Genomic DNA, 24,079 nt, shown 5'->3' with positions numbered 1-24,079 from the left:
TTATTGCTAGAATTGAACATTAGATATTCATATACATAAATGCGTAATTCAATTAATTACGATTCGAGCCATCTCTTCTTTCTCCTTGACAATATTCTAGTTTTCAGCCCCATGCATATTGTTAAATGTCACAGTGCGTAAAGTACCAAAATATCTACCTAGAATCGACAAAAACTTACTTTGATTGGCAAAACAACGCGACCGTTAGCTTCATACAAGCCCATCTCTGTTTTAAAGCTGAAAATTAACGTCCCATCTAAACCGTCCATTGCATCAAATCTTATTCCTGAGAGAGTCTATATCTTCAATCCTCCACCGTCCGATACTCCTCACAACGCATATATGCAATTGCCCTCGTAAGCTGCTAAGCAACGCAACCAAACAAGTTCTAGAAACCACACACAGAGAGGGAGAAGGAAACAGCAGCATGGCGGCAACAGTGTCTGCTTGGGCCAAACCCGGCGCGTGGGCTTTAGACGCCGAAGAGCAAGAAGCCGAAGTCCGACAACAACAGAAACAGACAACCGATGTTCTCGGCGAGCAACTCGCCGATTTTCCTTCCCTAGCGGCTGCTTCCGCCACCAAGGCCAAGAAGAAGAAGAAGCCCCAGACCCTCTCCATCGCTGAGTTCTCTGCTTACACCTCGGCTCAGCCGACCCAGCCTAAGGGGCTCACTCACGAGGATCTCCTCAACCTCCCCACTGGCCCTCGCGAGCGAACCGCTGAGGAGTTGGACCGGAATAGGCTTGGCGGCGGCTTCAAATCTTATGGAGGCAATAACCGGTACAGTTCCAATTCCAACAGTGATGAGTCTCGATGGGGCTCGACTAGGGATCCTGATGAGACTAGGAGACACGGGAGTTTCGGTAGGGACGCCAGTAGAGAATCTGCGCCGTCACGGGCTGATGAGATCGACGATTGGTCTGCAACGAAGAAATCAATGCCTGGGAATGGCTTTGAGAGAAGTGAGAGGAGAGATAGAGGCGGTTTCTTTGGTTCCCAATCGAAAGCGGACGAATCAGATAGCTGGTTTGCCAATAAGCGCGAGCCACGGGGGTTCGGTTCTAATGGCGGTGGATTTGAGAGGAGAGGGAGTTTCGATTCGCTGTCGAGGGATAGAGGGGATAGGCAAGTCTCGAACGGGAGTGGCGGTGATGATTGGGGGCGGAAGAAGGAGGATAGCGATGGTGGTGTGGCAAGGCCTAGGCTTGTCTTGCAGCCGAGAACTCTGCCTGTGATTGATGATGCTGCAGTTGCAGCGGCTGTGGCCAAGCCCAAGACAGCGAGCCCATTCGGTGAAGCGAGGCCCAGAGAAGAGGTTTTGGCCGAGAAAGGGAAGGACTGGAAGGAGATTGATGAAAAGCTTGAATCTTTGAAAGTGAATAATAAGGAGACAATGACAGAGAGGAAGGAGGGGTCGTTTGGTAGGAGTTTCGGGAGTGGATCCAGTTTAGCTGATGCTCGGGCAGAGAAGAGCTGGAGGAAGAGTGATTCTGTTGATTCGGATTCTCGACCTCAGAGGTTTGTTTTAAGTTACTGTTATATAGAAGGAAGTTCTGATAATTAATTTCTACTGTTTTTGTTTCTTATGAAGATCAAATCTTGTGCCTTATTTGCTGTGTCCATGCAGTGGTTATATGCTCGTTCATAAGCCTTTTGGTTTTATTTTCTTTTGCCAATGTTTGCAATTGTTCTTATGATCTTGCATGATGTTTTGAGCCTCTCGTTATTATTATGATATATATGTTTACGGGATAATTGATTCTGCTTATATATGTTTGAGATGAAAATTCAGCTCCATTTGCTGGGTTGCGACAAGTGTTGGTCAGGGACTCTTCATTTCTTATCTTGTCCAAGAGGAAAGTGTTTGTTCCTCTCGTTTTTGCTGGTTAATTTGGTGCCTTTTGGAATGATTAGAAGGAGTTCATGATTGTTGTTTAGGGTTTGCTTTTTTGTTTTTTTTTCCGCTTGTCCATTTTTTCTGGGATTAGCTGGAATAATTGAGGTAGTTTTATCATAGGCATTATGCATATTTTTTCACAACCTAGAGAATGTTTTATTGGCGTAGTTCTTTGAGGCCATTAGTATAGGCAAGTCCAACTGACATTTCATGATCCCTATTCTCACTATTTGGTTCCATGGGCAACTAGCAGGGGCCAGCAAGGACCTGTGTTGGTTGACAATAAAAGTTATGCATACATTACTGTGTTTGTGCATGGGCGACGATAATTTGTCTGATGTCTAAAAGTTAAGTGCTTATCATTTCTAGTGAATCTCATTTTGATTTGCTTGTTTGTGGTGTATGACAAAGTAATGGTTGCCAGCCTTACTCAGGATAAATTGACTGTGTACAATCATATCTTTTGAATCCAGATTCATGTAGTGGACTGCTGGACTGCACATTTTTTTGGGTTAAAAGCCTTGATGATGATGAAAAAAATGGAAGTTTAATTGGTTTGCTTTAACTTGGTTGCTCGTGTTTTTGGGGTCTCGCTAGAGGGGCAGTCTTTTCTATTCTGTGTAACTGATTTCAATTTGCAGTGCGGAGAAGAGCGATGATGGAAGTGCAGTCGAAAATGGAACTGAAGATGCTGAACATACCGAAAATTGAGGATTCATTCATATGGAAGTTGAGGGTCGTCGACAAGGGAGAGAATTTTGAACTTACTATTTAAGTGTTGGATTATTGAGGCCTTTTGTTTTGTTTGTTTTATTATTGTTTTTGGGGGATGGAGTATTCTGTGGAACAACAATGGGGACAGTTTTGGTAGGGTTGTAAACAATTAAACACTAGCATGGCCTTTGGGGCATTGTTTGTAGGTGCGCTACCATTCCTACTCTTCTGTTTTACTATTTTATCGAATTTTGTTCTCCTGACCTCTGAGTGTGGGTTTTAATTGTTTAAATCCATGATCAAATAATTCAATAGATGTTACTGTTCATCCTAATTCTTCGCATTGTTTGTAAACCTTGTTTCTTTGATGAACTTGATCAGAGGTGGAGGCCAGGGCCAGTGGAATGTCTTTGTTGGGGATGTCTCAGATCTTTAATTTAACCACTTGGCGATGAATTGATTGGTTATCGCTTTGGACTTAAGATATACAGTGCTCGAGGTTGAACTAATCAGTTGAGATATTTTCTTATCTGCAGTTGAGATATTTTTTGTGGATTTGTTTCACTTTTGGGTCTCTATCTGCATGGATTTTGGTCTAATTTTATCTATTGTTTGTGTGGTACGGGCCGTTATGCTGAGAACTTACTTCCTCTCAACTGTTCAAATACATGTTGGGTTGGATGGTTCCGTGGTTGTCAAAAAAAACTCTAATCCCAAACCATCAATGTAACCAAAAGGCATATTACACGACTCCCAAACCTTCAACTTAACTAGAAATCAAACTCGACCTTGAGGACATACTATACGAGTTTCAAACCCGTCCTTGCCACTAAGACGGTCCTGTTCTTTCTGTTGTGTCGGGCATACCTGTGCTGATGCATAGCCCTGCTGATGAGCTCTGCAGGACCTGATATTTTCTAGGAAAGATCTGTCAGTGTACACACATTATACTCTCCATGAACGTGAATAGTGTGTTACTTAATCAACAAGTGCAGGAGCGCGAGAGAGGTATTGATTGTGAAGAGAGATTTTCTAGAACCCGCATGTGCAATATGGTTGAGAAGAAGAGGAGCTGATAAATGAAGCATCTTGACTTCCCTTCAAGATCTCTCTCCATTAATGCCTCTTCCTTAATTTTGCAGGCCAACCAACAGCCGTTTGCCAACAAAAGTTCCAATTGCAGAGCTATCCGCGTCTCAGTAAACAATTCGACAAGCAATCTGCAATCATCATTCACACAAACCATTCTCATGTCTGATTAGTTTTCATGAACTGCTAATTGTTAGAGACAACTATTCTTTCCAATATCTTCAGCACAGGAACACCGAGACTTAAAACACCTAACTGGGATCTTTAGTGTTACTGTTATATTAACTATTGTGTTATAGTAACAGCAGCAATATTCTACATAACCTAATTTAATTTAAGAGTGTGTGCTGCATTAGCAATACAGGAAAAAATTAAAATAAATCTAAGTTCATCTGGGCAATTAGATTTCCAAATTTTGATACATAAAGCGAAAGGTTTGGAAATTTGGGACACAGTCATTCCATGATGTAATTTTCTTTTCTCGTTTTCAATAAAATTTACCTTAAAAGGGGGAAAAACTAGGAAATCAGTTTGGTTCAATTTCTATTATTAAATTAAAAAAAAATTGTGCTAGATTTTAAATTTCATCAAAAACAGTCGCGAAAAGAAAACCCTAAATTGGGGGAAGGCCAAAGAGAGATCAGTCATTCTTCATACATTTGTGACATAAATTCTTAGGTAACCTTTGAGGATCCGTATCTGAATCATCCATAAATAGCATAACTAATTATATCAAACAACAACAAAATCTCCCTTATATCAAGGCAGATTGATTTTGTTTATTATTTCCTTTGCTCATGCATGATTTACATTAAATTGAACAAAAAATTGACCTTTTATTATACGTATGATCAAAAGATATTAATGCATGATTTCATTAAATTGAATAAAAATTGACCTTATATTATACGTATGATATTAATGGCATATTCATGTACTAAAAATATTCTAATCAAGAATCTTTATTACCCTAGTAAAATTGTTTGATCACAAGGCCATATATATAAAGGGTTCTAAACAGTATAGGGCTGTAAAAGAAGGTTGTGAATCAAACAAGAAAAAGATGGAAGGAAGAACAATAGTGTTGTTGGCTTTGGCTGTGGCTTTGATTGCTTGCACCAGCACCTCATTGGCACAAACCGAATACTACTCAAAGACCAGTCCATATTCTTCCATGAAAAACCAAGTCACTAATCTGCACTTCTATTTCCATGACACCCTCAGTGGTCAAAATCCTAGTGTAACCTTGGTCGCCAAACCCAACACCACCGGTGCTACCCAAGTTGCACCGTTTGGTTCCTTGTTCGCAATCGACGATCCTCTCACCGTTGGTCCGGATCCTGCCTCGGAGCTGATTGGGAGGGCACAAGGGCTCTATGTGTCTTCTAGCCAGGAAGAATTAACACTAGTGATGTATGTTGATTTTGGTTTTACCGCCGGAGAGTTTAATGGGAGCTCTTTTAGTGTGGTTTCAAGGAATCCGGTGATGAACACAGAACGCGAACTCGCTGTGGTTGGAGGAAGAGGGAAGTTCAGGATGGCTCAAGGGTTTGCTCTACTCAAGACATACTCTTTGAATGCTTCCACTGGTGATGCCATTGTTGAGTATAATGTCACTGTGGTTCATTAATCCTAGTTTAGCTAAGCTAGTTTATACGTTAATTTTATATTTTGATTTTGTGGTAATTTTAATTATGGAGAAAAGACGATGATAAATAACGGCTTAAATGCCTATTCTGCATTGGTACGTTGTTGACTGTTGATCAGATCGATCAAAGTGTATATGCATGCATGCCCTAATCCATGATGAACAATCTAACAATTTTTGCCTTTCATCCCGTAAATGTTACTTTTCATCACTACTGAAAGAAGAAATGAAAGGAAGAGTAATAATCTTGGCCTTACTGGCTTTGATGTGCTGCATCAACACTGGATTGGCACACAAACAATCATACTACACACAGAGCAGACCATATGTTCACAAGCAGAAGCAAGTCACCAACCTCCACTTCTACTTCCACGAGACTAGCAATGTCAAAAACGCCACTGCAGTCATCATGGTCAAACCCGCCACCAACGACACCTTCCTAGGAAGTGATCGGGAAGGCATAGGGAATGTATATATTTGCTGGCCAAGATAGAACAATGCTGGTAATGTATGCTGATTTTGGCTTTATTAAGAGAAAGTTTAATGGGAGCTCTATTAATGTATTGTCGAGGAATTCGATTTTGGACCTGGAACGTGATCTTGCGGTAGTTGGAGGTACAGGGAAATTCAGGATGGCTAAAGGGGTTGCCATGGTTAAGACCTATTTTGGGAAGCCTAATGTTGCTGACATTGTTGAGTATAACATCAAATTGGTTCATTATTAATGAGCTATGGCTATTGCTAGATGCATATCTTAATAATGTTTTCAGTTTATGTAGTATGCAGCCATATGCATATCAATGTAATCTTATATCCAATAATAATATCTCGCCATGACAAGTGGCACATTCCCATGGGGATCCAACGGTGGAGAAAAAGTCCGAGAAGTCTTAGAAGTGGAAAAAAAAATATGGTGTGATGTGACATACCTCCCAAACCATTGAATTTAAATTGTAAACTCTATAATTTTAAATGAATTGTGGAGCCAGTTCCATGAAATCTATGATTTTGATCACAAAATCCCTAAATGCAGCAGTTGGTATCTAAAAAAAAAAAATCATGGAAAAATATAATTATTAGTTAATATCAAATTCATAAATATATCAAGATTTCAAGGGAAAAATTGCCCCTACCATGTCCATGTATATACAATAAGATGTTAGGTAAAAATTCAGATTTCATATTCTTATAATGAATCCTCTAAAATTTTAAACGAGATCCTTTAAATCCATGATTTCGATCACAAAATCTCTAAATGCAGCAGTTTTTGTTATGTAAAAAATTCATGCAAAAAGAAAATTAGTAGTTAATAAAAAATTCATTAAATACATTAAGATTTCAAGGAAAAAAGTTCCCCCACCTTCTTAGAAATTTTTGATCCAAGTATCTTGATTAGTTACCCTTGTGATAAATATATATAATACCAACTCCATGTATATACAACAACACACAAGATGTTAGGTGAAAAGTAATTAAGATTTCAGATTCTTAAGTAAAATTATCTGCATACAATGATATATATATACACATATATTGCTATTGGGTTCTGAATCAAAGGGGGTTGTGATATATTTCATCTAATTCAACATTTCTGAACAAAAAGAAAAAACAAAAGAAATGAAAGGAAGAGTAATAATCTTGGTCTTACTGTGTCTGATGTGCTGCATCAACACTGGATTGGCACACGAAAAATCATACTACACAAAGAGCAGACCATATGTTCACAAGCAGAAGAAAATCACCAAGCTCCACTTCTACTTCCATGAGACTCGCAATGTCCAAAACGCCACTGCAGTCATTGTAGCCAAACCCGCCACCAACGACACTTCACCTTCCCAATTTGGCACTGTTTTCGTCATAGATGATCCTCTAACCATCGATGCCGACCCGTCCTCAGAAGTGATTGGGAAGGCAAAAGGCATGTATGTATATGCTGGCCAAGATAGAACAATGCTGGTAATGTATGCTGATTTTGGTTTTATTAAGGGGAAGTTTAATGGAAGCTCTATCAGTGTGATGTCGAGGAATTCGATTTTGGACACGGAACGTGATGTTGCAGTGGTTGGAGGTACAGGGAAGTTCAGGATGGCTAAAGGGTTTGCGCAGCTTAAGACCTATTTAGGGAAAATAGTTCATGTTGGTACCCTTGTTGAGTATACCATCACATTGGTTCATTATTAATTAGCTATAATGGATAATTGGCTGCTGTTAGATGCATACCTTAATAATGTTTTAATTTTTAGTTTATGGATGACTAATGACAAGAATGGCTAGTGCATCTCTTTAATTTCATTCCTTTCGCAAAGTAATTATTAGTACATTCTTAATTTTCAAATGCTTGATTCCAGTGTTACTTCTTTTTGTGGGGATAATAGTGAATTTAATGAGTAACATTAAACATTGGACAGCCGTGGACGTTGAGCTTTAAGGTTTCATTTTAGATAGTAAATGGTTGAGATAAAAGCCATTTCAGCCCACTTCCATTCCTCCTCGCTCTCTTCTTTCTTTCTTTCTTTCTGTCTCTATGCCTCTCCTCCTCTTCTCTCGCACACCATACGCAATAAGCGATAATGATGCGTCCTCGGGACAAGCGTACAAAGAATTCTTATAAATTGATACGGTGCCCTCATGATCTTACGATACACATCTAACATCTTGAGTTAATTTTGCCACAAGTATCGTACAAATGAATTTAGACTTTAATTTTTCATTTTATATATCTTTAGTTTAATTGGGACGAGGATGCTGATAAGAGGGCGCCTCACTCAAAAATTCAACACCGCCCAATAGGGTAATGTTGCGGGCTTGGATTTTTTTGTTTTTTTTTTTTAGGGTTGAGCTTATCAAAATTATAGACCTGAAATCCCAGAAAGGGGTTGGATACGGCCAAAATATGTAGAGTCATGACAAAACCTAATCCGCTCCATAATCATATTTCTATTTGAAGGAGAGGAAAAATAAGAGGTCATGCCATAGGATAATTTCAATTCATGAAAAAACCCATTACACCTAGTGTTGTAATGTGCATTATTACTTAGCATAAAATATTTATTTATAAATAGATAAGTATGCATCTATATTATATTGTTAAATACAAAATTCGTTATAAATGGTTTTTAGTCCTTGTGATTTTAAGAAAAACAAAATTAGTCCCTAGTTTCAATATTATACATTTTTAGTAATTCAACTTATTCTATCCACTTTTTACTAATCACTAGCTAGCACCGGTTTGTTTATTTCACATATGTCCATGTGAAATTATAGCGTTAGAAAAATATAATAATATCTCCCCATGACAGGTGGCACATTCCTCATCGAAATTCCTTTGGAAATGCATGATTTCCGTCTCAAAATTTTTAAATGCAGGAGTTATTATCTAAAAATTTCACAGGAAAATAAAATAATTTATTGGTTAATAACAAATTTATTAAATATATGAAAGATTTCAAGAAAAAAAAAGTGCCCTCGCCCTCTTTTAAAATTGTGATCCAAATGCCTAGATTAGTTACCTTTATAATACATATATAACACTATGATGTTAGGTAAAAAGTAATTAAGATTTTTCAGATTCTTAAAATCATCCCAAACAGTAAAATTATCAGCTTACAATTATATATATATATATATATATATATACACACACACACATACATACATTGGGTTCTGAATCAAAGGAGCTGTGATATAGTTCATCTAAATCAACATTTCTGAAACATAGAAAAGAAAAAAAAAATGAAAGGAAGAGTAATAATCTTGGCCTTACTGGCTTTGATGTGCTGCATCAACACTGGATTGGCACACAAAAAATCATACTACACAAAGAGCAGACCATATGTTCACAAGCAGAAGCAAGTCACCAACCTCCACTTCTACTACCACGAGACTAGCAATGTCGAAAACGCCACTACAGTCATCGTAGCCAAACCCGCCGCCAACGACCCTTCACCCTCCCAATTTGGCACTATCACCGCCATGGATGATCCTCTAACCATCGGTCCTGACCCGTCCTCGGAAGTGATTGGGAAGGCACAGGGGATGTATGTATTTGCTGGCCAAGATAGAACAATGCTGGTAATGTATGCTGATTTTGGTTTTCTTAAGGGAAAGTTCAATGGGAGCTCCATTAGTGTGATGTCGAGGAATTCGGTTTTGGACCGGGAACGTGATCTTGCGGTGGTTGGAGGTACAGGGAAGTTCAGGATGGCTAAAGGGCTTGCGATGCTTAAGACCTATTCTGGGTTAAAGCCTCATGTTGGTACCCATGTTGAGTATAAGATCAAATTGGTTCATTATAATTAGCGATGTAATTATGGATTGGCTGCTGTTAGATGCATATCTTAATAATATTTTCAGTTTATTTATGGAGTACTATTGACAAGAATGGCCAATGCATCTCTTTAATTTCATTTCTTTCAAAAAGTGATTATTACAGTACATTCTTAATTTTGAAATGCTTGATTCCACAGTGATGTTTCTTTTTGAGTGGATAATAGTGAATTTCATGAGTAACATTGAACATTGGAAGGACATCTGGACACAGTGATCTTATATCCAATCATGATTACCGTGTCTATATTCATAAATATGGTTAAAAAAACAAACAAACAGGAGGATTAGTGAGCTTACATTATCTAAATTAAACAGGCTTCAAAAATGTTTGAACTTGCCAATTAACTAACTGGCCGAATTAGAATGATATTGGATTTGGGCTTCAGATGGTATTTTTTTGTTGGATCCGGGGTGGGTTCAGTGTTGAAAAATACTAGACCCAACTATTGGTAGGGGCGGACCCACTCTTTTTTTGATTTTGACTCCACTCCTTTAACATATTTCACTTATCTTAAACTAACCCATAATAAATTTAAAAAGCCCAATAAAATAGACTTAGTTTTGTAAATTATTATATTATTTTTTAAAGTCCTGGCCCATTAGTGATTAGTAATCCTTTATTCTTTAAAGGCTCATAATTAATAATTTATCATTTGGAGTTGGAGCTTTAATATTTTTATTGTGTTTGTGAATTGTTGGGTTTTGATACTTTTGTTGTATCTGTGAATTGTAAAGTGAATAAGCTAGTAACTTAGTAAGCTCGAGAGTAGACATCAAACATGAGTACAGAGCACTTGACCTTGAGCAGTTAGTCATTATAAAAAGACTCAATAATTCAGGTTCAAAATATAAAAAATTATCAACAACATTTATAGATCAATTTTTAATTATTAGTTAATTTTGTCTTATAAGATTTTGTTTTTTAGTATTTTTTTCCCCATACTTTTGAACACTTAACTAACAAATAACCCAACAAAAATTTCATTGGGCAACAATCCCCGCAAATAATTTTTTTCGCTTCCTATATAAACTAGATCTCATGTGCTCGGGAAGCTGGGTTCGCCCCCGCCAACTGGTGTACCAAAAAATTTATAAAAAATCTGAAAAAATCATTAATGTGTAGTATTTTGTATGACGAATGCAACAGTTTTTTTTTCTTTTCAATTCGAAATAAAAATAAAATTCAGAGAGGGTTGTCCTACCAAGATGTTAGGTAAGTCATAAGTGGAAATAATCAAGAATTTCCATTTAAGCCACAATAATTGTTTGATTATAAGGCCGCACATAGAGAGGGTTGTAAATCAAAGAGGATTCCCCTCAATCAAGATATCTGAAAAACAAAAAACAAAAAACAAATATGGAAGCAGCAGGAAGAGTAGTGGTTTTGGCTTTGACATTGATTTTTTTCATCAACAGTGCAGCATTGGCAGATGACAAATACTACACAAAGAGCAGACCATATGTTCACAAGAAGAAGCACATCACTAATCTCCACTTCTACTTCCATGACACTCTTAGCGGCAAAAATCCAAGCGCAATCTTGGTTGCCAAATCCAACGGCACCACCACCTCCCCCACCTCCCCAACCCCATTTGGCACTGTTTTCGCCATTGACGATCCTCTCACCGTCAGCCCCAATAAGTCCTCTGAAGTGATTGGTAATGTTCAAGGTCTCTATGTATCTTCTGGCCAAGATGTGCTAACGCTAGTGGCTTACTTTGATTTTGGTTTTACCAAAGGAGAGTTTAATGGAAGCTCCATTAGTGTGTTCTCAAGAAATCCTGTAACGAACAAGGAACGCGAGCTCGCTGTGGTTGGAGGTAGAGGCAAGTTCAGGATGGCTCGAGGGTTTGCTCTGCTTAATACTTACTTTGTGGATATGAAGACTGGTGATGCCATTGTTGAGTATAATGTCACTGTTATTCATTAGCTTAATTACCAGAATTGTTTTATTGTTTATGGAGAAACTTCGATAATAAAAAATTTTGGCTTATGATCCAAGAAAATTAAAAGCTATGCAAAATACAAGAATATCAGAATATGTTACATTGGAAAATATATAGAAATATAATCCACGTCTAAAGATGCATAGTTGCACCACCATATATCCTATGTGCTGTCCCACAAAATTCAGATTATATGAGGGAACAAATCATCCAAATTAATTTCAACAAAAATCATGAAATGATTTTTTGTAATGAAGTAGGATTAATTATGAAATGAATTTACTCCAATTACGAGAGAATGCCTGGCGATTCTCATAGCTCACCATGTCTCTAATTCTTTTACAAGGCTACCTACTTACTTGGTGAGTAAGAGTGTGTTTCGATTGAGGGATTTGGGGGAGGGGAAGGGAAGGAAGAGAAGGGAAGGAAGAGAAGGGAATAGAAGAGAATGAAATGGATAATACATTTCACTCTCTCATGTTTAGATAGATAAAAAAGAAAGGAAATAAAATTGGTTTAATTTATTAATTTATCCTAATTTTTTATGTTAAAATATTATATATGTACAAGAGTAAACTATGTATTTTTAACTTATAAATAACTTAATTAACCCCATTCTCTCCAAATGACCTCATTTTGGAGAGGAATTATTTTGACAAAAAGTTTAACGAAATATTCCCCTCCAATCTCAATTCTCTTCAAATATCTTCCTTTAATTTTTCTTCAACTATCCAAACAAGAGAATTAGAAAAAAACTATCTTTTTATTCCCTTCCCTTCAAAATACCTCAATCCAAATATAATCAGGGTGAAGTGAATCTGCAGTAATATTAATATTTTTGTCAAAGAAAAAAAATCGGAGACTTGGTGTCAATTACTTGCCTAAGTACTTAATTAGACTATACCAACCACCTTCGTTTACTTCGCATTCTATATAATCCATTGACTTCCTATATTGTCCAAATCTTACTGTACAAATATATATGTATGGCGACGAATGTGGAAGATTCTTGGTGTCACTTACATCTCTAATTAAGTACTTAATTAGACTATACCAACCACCTTCGTTTACTTCGCATTCTATATAATCCATTGACTTCCTATATTGTCCAAATCTTACTGTACAAATATATATGTATGGCGACGAATGTGGAAGATTCTTGGTGTCACTTACATCTCTAATTCATTACTTAATTAGACTATACCAACCCCCTTGGTTTAATTCACATTCTATAGAATCCCTTTATATATATCATATAATTCAAAAAAAAATTCGGCAACTTGGTGTCAATTACATCTCCGGTATTTGTAATTTCCTTGATCAGTGGTCCGATATTTGTAAATTTCTAGATTACTTTTGTGGCGTTAGATTGAACGTTTGCTATCATGAAATAAAATGTTGGGTTACTACTTTAAAAAAATACATCTCTAATTACTTAATTAGACTATACCAACCCCTTGGTTTAAATAAGATAAAAATATTGAAAAATGTATTTTTTTACAACCATCATTTTTAAATAAAATAATAATATTGAAAAATGTGTATTTTAATAATTTCAATATTAAATATTAGAATATATTTAAAAATATATAGAAGTATTCCTTACCCAACTGTACACAGCTAATGCATATTTTCCTTAATTAGACTATACCTAACCCCTTGGTAAAATACACATTCCAATATTCTATATAATCCCTTGGCTTCCTATTTTGCCCAAATCTTACTATATTTAATGCAAAGAATCTGGTAGGTTTCATATAATTCAAAAAAATCAGCCACTTAAATGACTTTCTTTAATATTTAGTGGCAGTCACATCTCTAAAACCTATATAACCATACAATTGTTAATCTTGTGATGCGAAAATTCGAAGAGAGAAAAATTAAGATGGAGGCTGCAAGAACAATCTTTGTTTGTGCGTTGATTGTCTTTGTCGCTGCTGTGACGGCCAACGATGATTACCAGATTGAAGGGCCCATTGAGTATGTCAAAGCTGAGAAGGTCACACACCTTCAATTCTATCTCCATGACATCCTCAGCGGCCCAAACCCAACTGCAGTGAGGGTAGCACAGTCCAACCGCACCACCGACGACAAGTCACCGACGCCATTTGGCAGCGTTTACGCCATCGATGATCATCTCCGAGTGGGACCGGAGCCTAATTCGACGATTATAGGGAATGCACAAGGACTTTACTTGGTATCAAGTCAAGATCCTAGTAAGTTTACTATTGTAATGTATGCTGATTTTGAACTTACTACTGGAAAGTTCAATGGGAGTTCGATAAGCGTGTTTTCGAGGAATCCGGTGTATATGAAGCAGCGAGATCTCGCGATCGTCGGAGGGAGAGGCCAGTTCAGGATGGCTAGAGGGTTTGTTTTGGTGCAGACTAGTTATTTCAATGGCACTAATGGTGATGCCATCCTTCAATACACAGCCACTATACATCATTATTGATAACCAGTTGTGGCTTTGGGTATCTCTAATTTTTATTTTCCTTTTATTGAAAATCTTGTTATTAGATGTATACAGGCTCCGTTTGGTAGAGCTTGTTTGTTGTTAAAATAAGTTAGGTTAAAACCAATTGTGGCTTTGATATCTCTTTTTTTATATTATTGGAAAGCTTAGATGTACTTGTATTCTTAGAACGTTCATATCATCACCACATACCAAATAAAATGAGTCATTTTTTTCCTCTATAATTTAAACATTTATTTTTCAATTATTGTTAATATTTTTCTTTTAGAAAATCGATATATATTTTCTACAACCGTAATTTTTTTAAACAAAATATTAGAGAATAATAAAAAATTATTAAAATTGTATATAATGTGTAAAAGTTATTTATTTCTTTATATTTTATCACAATATATTTATATCTTATAAATTAAAGACATCAACATAAGCGTAGAGGAGCTGATGCAAATCTCTTTTTTTTTTCAATGTTTATCCGTCAAAATAGTGTAGAGGAGGTTTTAGAAGATCAAATCTATGGATGGCAATGGGTCGGGTACCCTTCCAATTAATAAATACCAAAACCGTTTCCATTTAAGATACTATATACCAAAACAGTTCCAAAACCATTTAAAAAACCATTTAAATTTCCAAACCCGGAACCGTTCCATAACCGTTTACCATCGGGTACCCGTTTACCATTTAACTTTTAATATTTTTTTTTCTTTGATGATTATATTAATATAAATTAATATTGAGTATGATTTATATTAATTATGATTTTCTAATTCAAATTAGTCTAATTTATAGTTTTATTAGTATGCTTCTATAAATATATACGTTTTAATATGCTTTATCATGTTATAATTTAATATCATAGTAGTATACCTTTATAGATTATTTATAATATTATTACTATAATGAATCTTTTTATTAAACGGTTCGGGTACCCTAAACCCGACACCAAAAACCAAACCCGACCCTAAACCGTGACGGGTTTGAAAACCATTTTCAAAACCTATAGGATCAGTTTTTGGGTTTTAAAAGGATCGGATACCCTGCGGATAGTGCTCGGATCTGTTTTTTTTGCCATCCCTAATCAAATCTCCATCTTCTTATGAAAACATAATTGCGGACCATTGGCCATTAATAAAAATGGTAAAAATATATATTTGGTCTCTCAACTATACCATTGATTTCATTTTTGTCCTTAAACTTTTTTTGCACTTAAAATTATCTCTCAACTATCCAAAGGTACTCTGTTCGTCCCTCAAATAATTTCGGCATCAGAAAACTCATACATGACATCCTAGTGAGCGTAATTTTTACACCTGTTATCCCAATTGGCTTAAATTTTACATTTGTCATCTAACAAAATCTCCACAATACCTAACTCTTCGAAATCACCAAACTATTTTGTTATATAGTTTAAGTACTAAAAGTCCTAGACATTAATAGTTTATGAATAATATTGATTATGTTTGTCAAAGTTTGCCAACTAGGATTACTCCAATATGTCAAATAGATGTCACGTTGGATTTTTTCAGCTACTCTCTCACTTGAAGGACGAAATAGATACCTTTCAATAGTTGAAGGACAAAGTTAAGAGTAAAAAAAAGTTTAAGGACGAAAGTGAAATTAGGAGTATAGTTAAGGGACCAAATGTTATAATTTGCCTAATAAAAATTGTGTCCAACTTTTGTATTCAAGTGGTCGTGGGGATTACTTGCTTAGGCCCAATTCCGAGCATATATAAGCGTGTGATTTGTTGGGTTACTTGGGTAGGACTTTCGTGGAAGTTATTACATTTTGCCAATTCAAGTCCAATGAAAGCCTAAAACGCAATGAAACATAAAGGAGTAGGTAACCAAGCACAGTAGGTGTTGATTAATGGAACAAGTGTTCCAAATACACTCAATGTCTGTTGTAGTTAAACGGCCATTGAAATCTCCAAAGCTCAAAAACTTGCCTATAATAAGAGGCTTGACTAATCCCTTTGTTCTCCAAATCAGTCTCTCCTCCTCCTCTTCCTTCTAACATGGCAAAGCTAGCATTGCGTGAATTGCTTCTGCTTCTCATCTCTCTTGCGGCAGCCACACAAGGGGTTCAAGCCCTAAATGCTGAAAGTTGGGCCATAAGGCTTGAGACCCAAAAAGAGACCGTGACTAATCTCCAATTCTACTTCCATGACACACTAAGTGGGAGCAACCCAAGCGCAGTTAGGGTGGCTCAAGCCAACAACACTGACAAATCTCCAACCTTCTTTGGTTCTCTCATGATGGCGGATGATCCATTGACCGAATCGCCCGACCCGAAATCGAAGCTCCTGGGCTATGCACAAGGGCTTTATGGATCAGCTTGTCAGACTGATGTGGGTCTATTAATGGCCATGAATTTTGAATTCGTTGATGGAAGCTATAATGGTAGTTCAATTAGCCTTCTCGGCAAGAACTCGGCTTTGCATCCGGTTCGAGAGATGGCCATTGTTGGTGGAACCGGACTTTTTAGGCTCGCTCGTGGTTATGCGATTGCTCAGACCAATTGGCTTAATCCTCTTACTGGTGATGCTATTGTTGGCTACAACGTTACGATTGTTCATTGAAGTATATATTATTATATTTATTAGTTTTATGCAATCCTATACATATAGTCTAATTGGTACTCCTTCGGGATTATGAATCTTCATTGATAACCCAAATTATTTTGTTTGTAAGTTTGGGCCATTTACGTGTAGGTTGCACTACAATAATGTTATTACTTATTATAAACATGTTGGACATCGATCCGAGCAAAGGCATTAGAAAATCAAGTTCACATCATGTATCATATTGAAAATAATGTTAAAAATAAATAACAAAATAATACCATATGATCATCAATAAAAATATCTAAGACATTAGAAAATTAAGTTCACATCATATATATTACAATAAAATTAAGAATAGATAAACATTTATGTGATAGTTATTGTAGATTCTAAAAAGAACATTAATAGAACTGAAATTTTATATATCTCTACATAATTTTTGAACAATCAAGCTATTGTCGGTTATTCACCGTCATTCCAATGATTTGTTGTAGTATGGTGAGCTAATATATAGAGTGACATATAAGATGTCAAACTTACTATATATAGTTCTTTTTATTTGTGTGTAAGAAATAAATGAAGATACATTTTAACACTGCATATAATTTTATATACTATGCATTTACATTTATAATGTATAGAAATAATATATTCATTTTTAAAGGTAAATTTCATTAATTGTAAAGTGATCATATATGTGACGAATATGTTTTTATACAAATGTATGCAATAAATATCCATCTATTTAAAGATAAATGGATAAAAGGGATTAAATTCATTGATCATCCATACTAATACATGAATAGAATTCTAATTAGATTGTGAATCATCTATTGAATTTGTACAATACAATGTCTCTTTTTTTTAAAAAAATTCATTAATAAAGTTTTCGTCTATAAAGAGAACAAAAACCCTCCAAGTGCATACAGCCAATTATTCTTTCGTCTCCTACCTATAAAGAAGAACATTCCAGAAGTCTATTTGAGCGATCAATCTGCTTTCGTTGCAAGAGATGGCAAAACTGCATATGTGTCTGGTTCTTATGATCGTCCTAGTATCAATCACAAAATGTGCCCAAGCCGAAAAGAAATGGGCCAGGAAGGTTGTGGGAGAGAAGGAGACAACGATCAATCTCCAATTCTACTTGCATGACACACTCAGCGGCAAGAACCCAAGTGCTATATTGGTTGCTCAAGCCAAGACCACATACCAATACCCAACACAATTTGGGTCTGTCATGATGGCGGATGATCCGCTTACCATGACGCCCGAACCGAATTCGTTGGTGGTGGGTCGGGCCCATGGGTTGTATGGATCAGCCGGGCAGACTGATTTGGCTCTTATCATGGCTTTAAGTTTTCACATCACATATGAGGGCTCGCCCTACGTCCAAGGGCGGAGGCAGGAATTTTTTCCATCTTGGGCTACCAAGTATCAATCATATGCACTAAAAGTTGTTCCACCAAGATCAATCATCAATTCAAAAATCATACATAGTAGCAATGTTTAAAGGTACATAAACATATAAGAAAAAATGAAAACAAAACACACTATTTAAACTGCAGCCTTCGATGCTTTGTAGAATAGAATTCGTCTATTATCGAATCTGAATCGATATCTTCAACAAGCTCTCGTTCGATGTAAATCATCATAGAATCTGCTAAAAACTCCTCTTCCATTTTATTGCGAAGAGCATTTTTAACATGTTTCATAGCTGAAAATGCTCGTTCTGTCGTGGCAGTGGAAACAGGTAGAGTCAAAACAAGACGAATCAATCTGTCAATCAAATTATAATGCTGCAACTTACTTGTTTCAACTAATCCGCGACACAATTCAGTCATGGTAGACATATTTTGAAAGCTCTTATGATGGAGCACATCAATTTTATAATGATTAAGCTGACATCTCAAATAATGCATCTCAAATAATGCATTTCCTATGTGGTGAAGTAGGACCTCCCACATGCATCAAAAATGCACATCTAACTCCATCATTAACCCTTTTCCAACTATTAAATCCTTCAGTAATGAATGCAGGATGGAGAGGCACTTTATTTTGAAAAACAAAGCATGGAAAACAAAATGTTGCATCCTTTGATGGAGAGTACTCTAACCAAGGAAAGCATTCAAACCACGAATATTGAAATTTACGGTTTTGTGACCCTGATTTAGTCCTTCGGTACTCTGCCAACTTAGGTTGATACGGACCCATTTTGATATAAGCTCTCCTAATTTCATCTCGTTGATTAACGGGATGTTGCCATATAGGGATCCGAATCCCAGGATCCCGTTCAAGAGTACTAAGATCAATTTCAACTCTTCGAGATTTGGAAAGGGGTGGTTGGTGATTTGAGATATCAACATTAGATGGAGAATGCCCTTCACTAGTTGATGCACTTTCTCTTGGTTTAAAGAATGAAAACAAAGTTTTTTCTCTCTTGCTTCCTTGACTTTCCATTGTGACTTATTCAAATTGAAATCTCCAAAACCTAAAAGTTCATAAATTACCTTCAAATTGAAATTCTCAAAACCTAAAAATAAAGTAAAGTAAAGTTTAGAAATTACCTTCAAAATTCAAATGATTCACTCTCAATGTCGTCAACAAGCCTTGCTTCCAACTTCCGACTTCCAAGACATGTAGCTGTCGCCTGCTGAGCTGGTCCACTGGAGGCTGGAGCTTGGATGGCTAGAGGACCTGCAAGTCTGCAAAAGTTGGAGCTGGAATGGAGGGCACGCTGCAAGAGTGTAAGTTGTAACAATTGGGGCTAGGGCCTAGGTGGATCATGGAATTTGAGCTTTTGTTTGTTGGGTTACTAAGTTATTTGGGTATTATGTTTAAATATTGGGCTGGGCTATTAAATATATCTAAGTACTAAATATTTGTCATAAATTTCACCCGGGCTGCAGCCCACCCTAGCCCATATGTGGCTCCGCCTCTGCCTACGTCGGTAGCACAATCAACATACTAGGGAAGAATAGCCCGGATTTGAATGCCAACCGAGAGTTGCCGGTCGTGGGTGGGACCGGAGCTTTCAGGCTAGCCCGTGGATATGCATATGTGAAATTACTCTCCATTGATCCAAAAACTGGAGATACTATTCTGGGGTATAATATTACTATTGTTCAATAAGGTATTTTGAATAATTTGGTTGATTGATTTCCCGCAACAATTCTCTATTGATTCTTTGCATTAAACACTGAGCCATAATTATAAACTTACTCAATAATGAGAATAAATGTTAATTTTGGTCACTGACAGTTAGGTCATATTACAACTCAGTCTATGATGTTCTAAATGTTTTAAATTGGCCGCTGATTTTATTGAGTTGTTCCATGAGAGCATTCACAATGGATGCTACATTCAACACTTCAAATTACACTTTATTCTCAAAGTGTAATGCTAGAGCACCACAATGGGTGTAAAACAACACTTGTGTCTATCTTGAAACCTTGCACATACTCCATATATCAAGTGTCTATTAAGTTATCAATTTGGACCTACAAAACCAATAGAAAAATGACATGTGTGCAACCATTTTTGAACTCTTGCCGAAGAGAGGGAAATTGTATAAATGAGTGATGAGTTTCAAGTGTTTGTACTTTAATACCAATGTAGAATGAGCTCTTGACAATATGGTGATGCACAAACACCAAGGTAAAATAGAGAACTTGAAACTAATATTCATTGGAGTTGCTCTAAGCAACTTTTGTAAAATTTCGGTCAATCAACAGAAACTAATTAAATAATGGTTTGGCATAGTCCAATAATCGTTGGATATGCTCATAGTTCATTAGGTCAACTTGCCATGTTTGTATTTTATTGGGAAAAAATTAAAAAGAAATTGCACTTGTGCAATTGGTAGTTAAAAAAAGGTTTCTTTGACTTTTTTTATGTCGTGTCATTAAATTGATTGATTGGAAGTGTGCAAATCCTGACCGTGTAACAACTCAGTAATATCAATGGTCAAGATGAAATGTTTCAAATTTGAGAAGCTGAGTTGTAACATGACTCATCTGTCAATGATCAAAAGAAACATTAACTCCAATAATGAGCCTTATTGGATATGGGTTTAATTAACTATTGCCCAGTGGGTTTAATTATAAATATGTCTTTATCTATGTTTGTCAATTATCATATCAATATTAAATTATTAATGCCAAATTATCATATCAATAAAAAGGATTTAAAGAATTGATTTTCATTGATTAATGAAGAATTACAGAGACAGATATATACACTGCAGTAGCAACGGCTATAAACATTAGTACAGAGATTCGTCTGACACTTGCAATATCTTTTACAGTAGCCGTTGAAGACAACTCAAAAGATAAATCTTAACCACTAATGGGCTTTACTTAATTTTGATTACAAATGGGTTTTATGATAGATACTGGACTTTGAACATTGTTGAGATGTTGGGCCTGGATGTTAACTCTATTACTCTCCCTCAAGATGAAGGGTCTGATGAAGACACGCCAATCTTGTCACGCAAAGTAATAAAACGAGGTCGCGATAGAGATTTAGTAAGAAGATCAGCTAATTGATCAGTGGTGGAGACCTTGTGAACCAGAAGAGTGCCGTTATTGACAAGAGAACGCACAAAATAAAGATCCACAGCGATGTGCTTCATACGAGAGTGATGGACTGGGTTTAAACTGAGAGCTACGGCACCTTGATTATCACAGTATATGGTAGGTTTGCGAGGAAGAGACTGTTGAAGGTCACGAAACAAGTGCTTGAGCCAAGCAAGTTCAGAAGCAGTGGAAGCTAAAGCACGATATTCAGCTTCAGTTGATGAGCGGGCAATAGCACGTTGTTTATGCGATCGCCATGAAATAGGACTAGAGCCAAGAAAAATAATGTAGGCTGAGGTGGATGAACGATCCTCTGGGTGGCCTGCCCAATCGGAATCAGAGTAAGCTTGGAGATCAAAATTGTGAGTTTTGGAGATTGTAATACCAAAGTTATAAGTGCCCTTTAGGTATCGTAATAGACGTTTCAACAGAGACCAATGCTTTTCTGTTGGTTTACTCATAAATTGTGCCAGTCGATTAACAGCAAACGAGATATCTGGACGAGTGAGATTCAAGTACTGAAGACTGCCTATAACTTGACGATAAAGAGTGGGTTCAGCCATGGGTATGCCATCACAGAGGCGAATTGAGAATGAACTTGGTAAAGGAGTGTGAACAGATTTGGCTCCAGTCATATTTACGCGATCCAATATATCCCTGATATACTTTTGCTGGGAAAGGAAAAGACCAGTGGAAGTGGATGTAACTTCGACACCCAAAAAATAAGATAAGTCGCCTAGATCCTTTAGAGAAAACGTAGTGGCTAGTGCAGTGGTAATCCTGCGTAAGAGAAGAGGATTAGAACTAGTTAATATTAAATCATCCACATAAACAAGAATATACATGATGTGTGAATGCTCTCTAAGAATGAACAACGAAGGATCAGCATAAGAGTTTAGAAAACCAAGTTTGAGCAGGCTAGTGCGTAGGGCCAAGTACCAAGCCCTGGGGGCTTGTTTAAGTCCATAGATGGATTTCGTCAATTTGCAGAGATGATGAGGACAAGTTGGATCTTCAAAGCCACGAGGCTGCTTCATATAGACAGTTTCTTGAAGCTGTCCATTTAAGAACGCATTGTTGATGTCAAGATGCTTCAAATCCCAACCTGAGGATACTGCAATATGAAGCACAATACGAATAGTAGTGGGTCGAATAACAGGACTAAAAGTATTGTTATAGTCTAACCCAGGTCTTTGGGCAAAGCCTTGCGCCACTAGGCGGGCTTTGTAACGGTCAACAGAACCATCGGGTTTATACTTAACACGAAAAACCCATTTCGAACCAATTGGACGACAACCAACAACAGGTGGAACAAGTTGCCAAGTTTGATGCTTGATAAGAGCTTGATATTCCTGATCCATGGCTTGTTTCCATACGGGATCAGCTAGGGCAGCAGAGACAGAACGAGGTTCAGAAGTAGCAGGGAGAGGATGAAGTGTGGTGAGATTGAGTTTCTTGGGTTTGAAGACATTGTTCATAGAACGTGTAGTCATTTTATGTTCCCGAAACGAGGTGGTGATAGGTAGGGAGTTGGAGGTTTCAGCTACAGTTGAAGTGGGTAGAGGGAAGGTAGGTGGGTCCATGGGTTCAGACAAAGGGATGGTAGGAGAGGAGAGAGGAGCAGGTATACTAGGAGAGGGCACAGGAGCTGGTAAACAAGGAGCAGGTTGGATTGAAGAAAGTACAATTGTAGAGACCGGTGAAGAGTTAGAGGACAAAGTAGGTAAGGTAGGGACCGAAGACAAAGAAGGTTGGGAAGAGACAATATAGGAAGGAAAAGTAGTTTCATTGAATTCAACATGCCTGGATAGATAGATACGATGAGTAAGAGGGTCGAAACACTTATAAGAGCTTTGAGATGTTGAATATCCAACAAAAAGACATTCTTTGGAGCGAGGTTCAAGCTTGTTGTGAGTATAGGGACGAAGCCATGGAAAACATTGACAACCAAAGACACGCAATTTCAAGTAATTTACGGGTTGATTAAATAGAAGCTGGTAAGGAGTAGTTGTTTTATGGGTTTGGATAGGTAATCTATTAATAAGATAGGTAGCTGTTTGAAATGCAAAACTCCAGAATGTAGGAGGAAGATTGGCTGTATGAAGAAGCGTACGAGCTGTTTCTGTAAGATGTCTATGTTTTCTTTCAGCCATAGCAACATGTTGAGGAGTGTGAGGGGGGGATTGCATCCAGCTAATTCCCTCTTGAAGTAGATAAGATTTGAGACTTTGGTATTCACCACCATTATCAGTATAGAGAGTACGAATAGAAAATTGAAACTGTTTTTCAACAAGTCTTTTAAATTGCAAGAATGTGGAGAAGACATCTGATTTTTGGTGAAGAGGAAACAACCAGGTGTAATGAGTGAAGTGGTCTACAAAGATCACATAATATCGAAAACCATCAATAGACATTTCTGGAGCAGGGCCCCATACATCACTATAGACAACATGTAAAGGTGATGTACTTTGAACACTAGATGAGCCAAAAGGTAACTTGTGAGATTTATTAAGCTTGCAAGAAGTACACTGCATAGATAAAGGAGACAAAGTTTGAGTACAAGGCAGCTGAGCCAATTTAAGAACTTGAGTAAACAAACGTGTTGAAGGGTGGCCTAAGCGACGATGCCAGCCATCTAGAGTGGTACGAAGACCTGGAGTTGCAGTAGTGGTAGCAAAACAGGAAAGCTGCTTGGGCTCAAAAAGATAAAGTCCATCACTGCATCGACCTTGTGCCATGATCTGTCCAGAGGGTTGATCCTTAATGACACAAGAGAAAGGAAAAAATTCAATGGATACATTGTTATGCTTAGTTAATTCATGCACTGATAACAAATTCTT

The 24,079-nt window shown here is 37.0% G+C and overlaps 9 protein-coding genes across 9 annotated transcripts; all 9 read left to right on the top strand.

The window, feature by feature from the left end:
* The first annotated feature begins 344 nt into the window (after positions 1–344).
* On the top strand, positions 345–2,930 carry LOC120001205 (eukaryotic translation initiation factor 4B3-like). Its single transcript, XM_038849423.1, has 2 exons — positions 345–1,521; positions 2,542–2,930. Exons 1-2 carry the CDS (start codon positions 428–430, stop codon positions 2,609–2,611), a joined length of 1,164 nt encoding a protein of 387 aa, XP_038705351.1. The 5' UTR covers positions 345–427; the 3' UTR covers positions 2,612–2,930.
* Positions 2,931–4,766: 1,836 nt separating this feature from the next.
* Positions 4,767–5,333, top strand: LOC120001404 (dirigent protein 4-like). The gene has a single exon (XM_038849719.1). It carries the CDS (start codon positions 4,767–4,769, stop codon positions 5,331–5,333), a length of 567 nt encoding a protein of 188 aa, XP_038705647.1.
* A 244-nt stretch (positions 5,334–5,577) lies between these two features.
* On the top strand, positions 5,578–6,076 carry LOC120002525 (dirigent protein 4-like). The gene is made up of 2 exons (XM_038851293.1): positions 5,578–5,820; positions 5,885–6,076. Exons 1-2 carry the CDS (start codon positions 5,578–5,580, stop codon positions 6,074–6,076), a joined length of 435 nt encoding a protein of 144 aa, XP_038707221.1.
* A 931-nt stretch (positions 6,077–7,007) lies between these two features.
* LOC120002524 (dirigent protein 4-like) lies at positions 7,008–7,532 on the top strand. Its single transcript, XM_038851292.1, has one exon. The coding sequence runs from the start codon at positions 7,008–7,010 to the stop codon at positions 7,530–7,532; it is 525 nt and encodes a 174-aa protein (XP_038707220.1).
* A 1,551-nt stretch (positions 7,533–9,083) lies between these two features.
* On the top strand, positions 9,084–9,650 carry LOC120002523 (dirigent protein 4-like). The gene has a single exon (XM_038851291.1). The coding sequence runs from the start codon at positions 9,084–9,086 to the stop codon at positions 9,648–9,650; it is 567 nt and encodes a 188-aa protein (XP_038707219.1).
* A 1,387-nt stretch (positions 9,651–11,037) lies between these two features.
* Positions 11,038–11,610, top strand: LOC120002522 (dirigent protein 4-like). The gene has a single exon (XM_038851290.1). The coding sequence runs from the start codon at positions 11,038–11,040 to the stop codon at positions 11,608–11,610; it is 573 nt and encodes a 190-aa protein (XP_038707218.1).
* A 1,880-nt stretch (positions 11,611–13,490) lies between these two features.
* On the top strand, positions 13,491–14,311 carry LOC120003111 (dirigent protein 15-like). Its single transcript, XM_038852028.1, has one exon. The coding sequence runs from the start codon at positions 13,512–13,514 to the stop codon at positions 14,079–14,081; it is 570 nt and encodes a 189-aa protein (XP_038707956.1). The 5' UTR covers positions 13,491–13,511; the 3' UTR covers positions 14,082–14,311.
* Positions 14,312–16,089: 1,778 nt separating this feature from the next.
* On the top strand, positions 16,090–16,857 carry LOC120002986 (dirigent protein 23-like). Its single transcript, XM_038851872.1, has one exon. The coding sequence runs from the start codon at positions 16,117–16,119 to the stop codon at positions 16,678–16,680; it is 564 nt and encodes a 187-aa protein (XP_038707800.1). The 5' UTR covers positions 16,090–16,116; the 3' UTR covers positions 16,681–16,857.
* Positions 16,858–17,677: 820 nt separating this feature from the next.
* On the top strand, positions 17,678–19,794 carry LOC120002521 (dirigent protein 23-like). The gene is made up of 2 exons (XM_038851289.1): positions 17,678–18,035; positions 19,598–19,794. The coding sequence occupies exons 1-2, from the start codon at positions 17,678–17,680 to the stop codon at positions 19,792–19,794; spliced, it is 555 nt and encodes a 184-aa protein (XP_038707217.1).
* Positions 19,795–24,079: the final 4,285 nt, after the last annotated feature.

This window comes from Tripterygium wilfordii, chromosome 7 (assembly GCF_013401445.1).
Source record: "Tripterygium wilfordii isolate XIE 37 chromosome 7, ASM1340144v1, whole genome shotgun sequence".
Classification (NCBI taxonomy): Eukaryota; Viridiplantae; Streptophyta; class Magnoliopsida; order Celastrales; family Celastraceae; genus Tripterygium; species Tripterygium wilfordii.
Note: the sequence above shows the minus strand (reverse complement) of the source record. Positions and strands in the feature narration are given on the sequence as shown.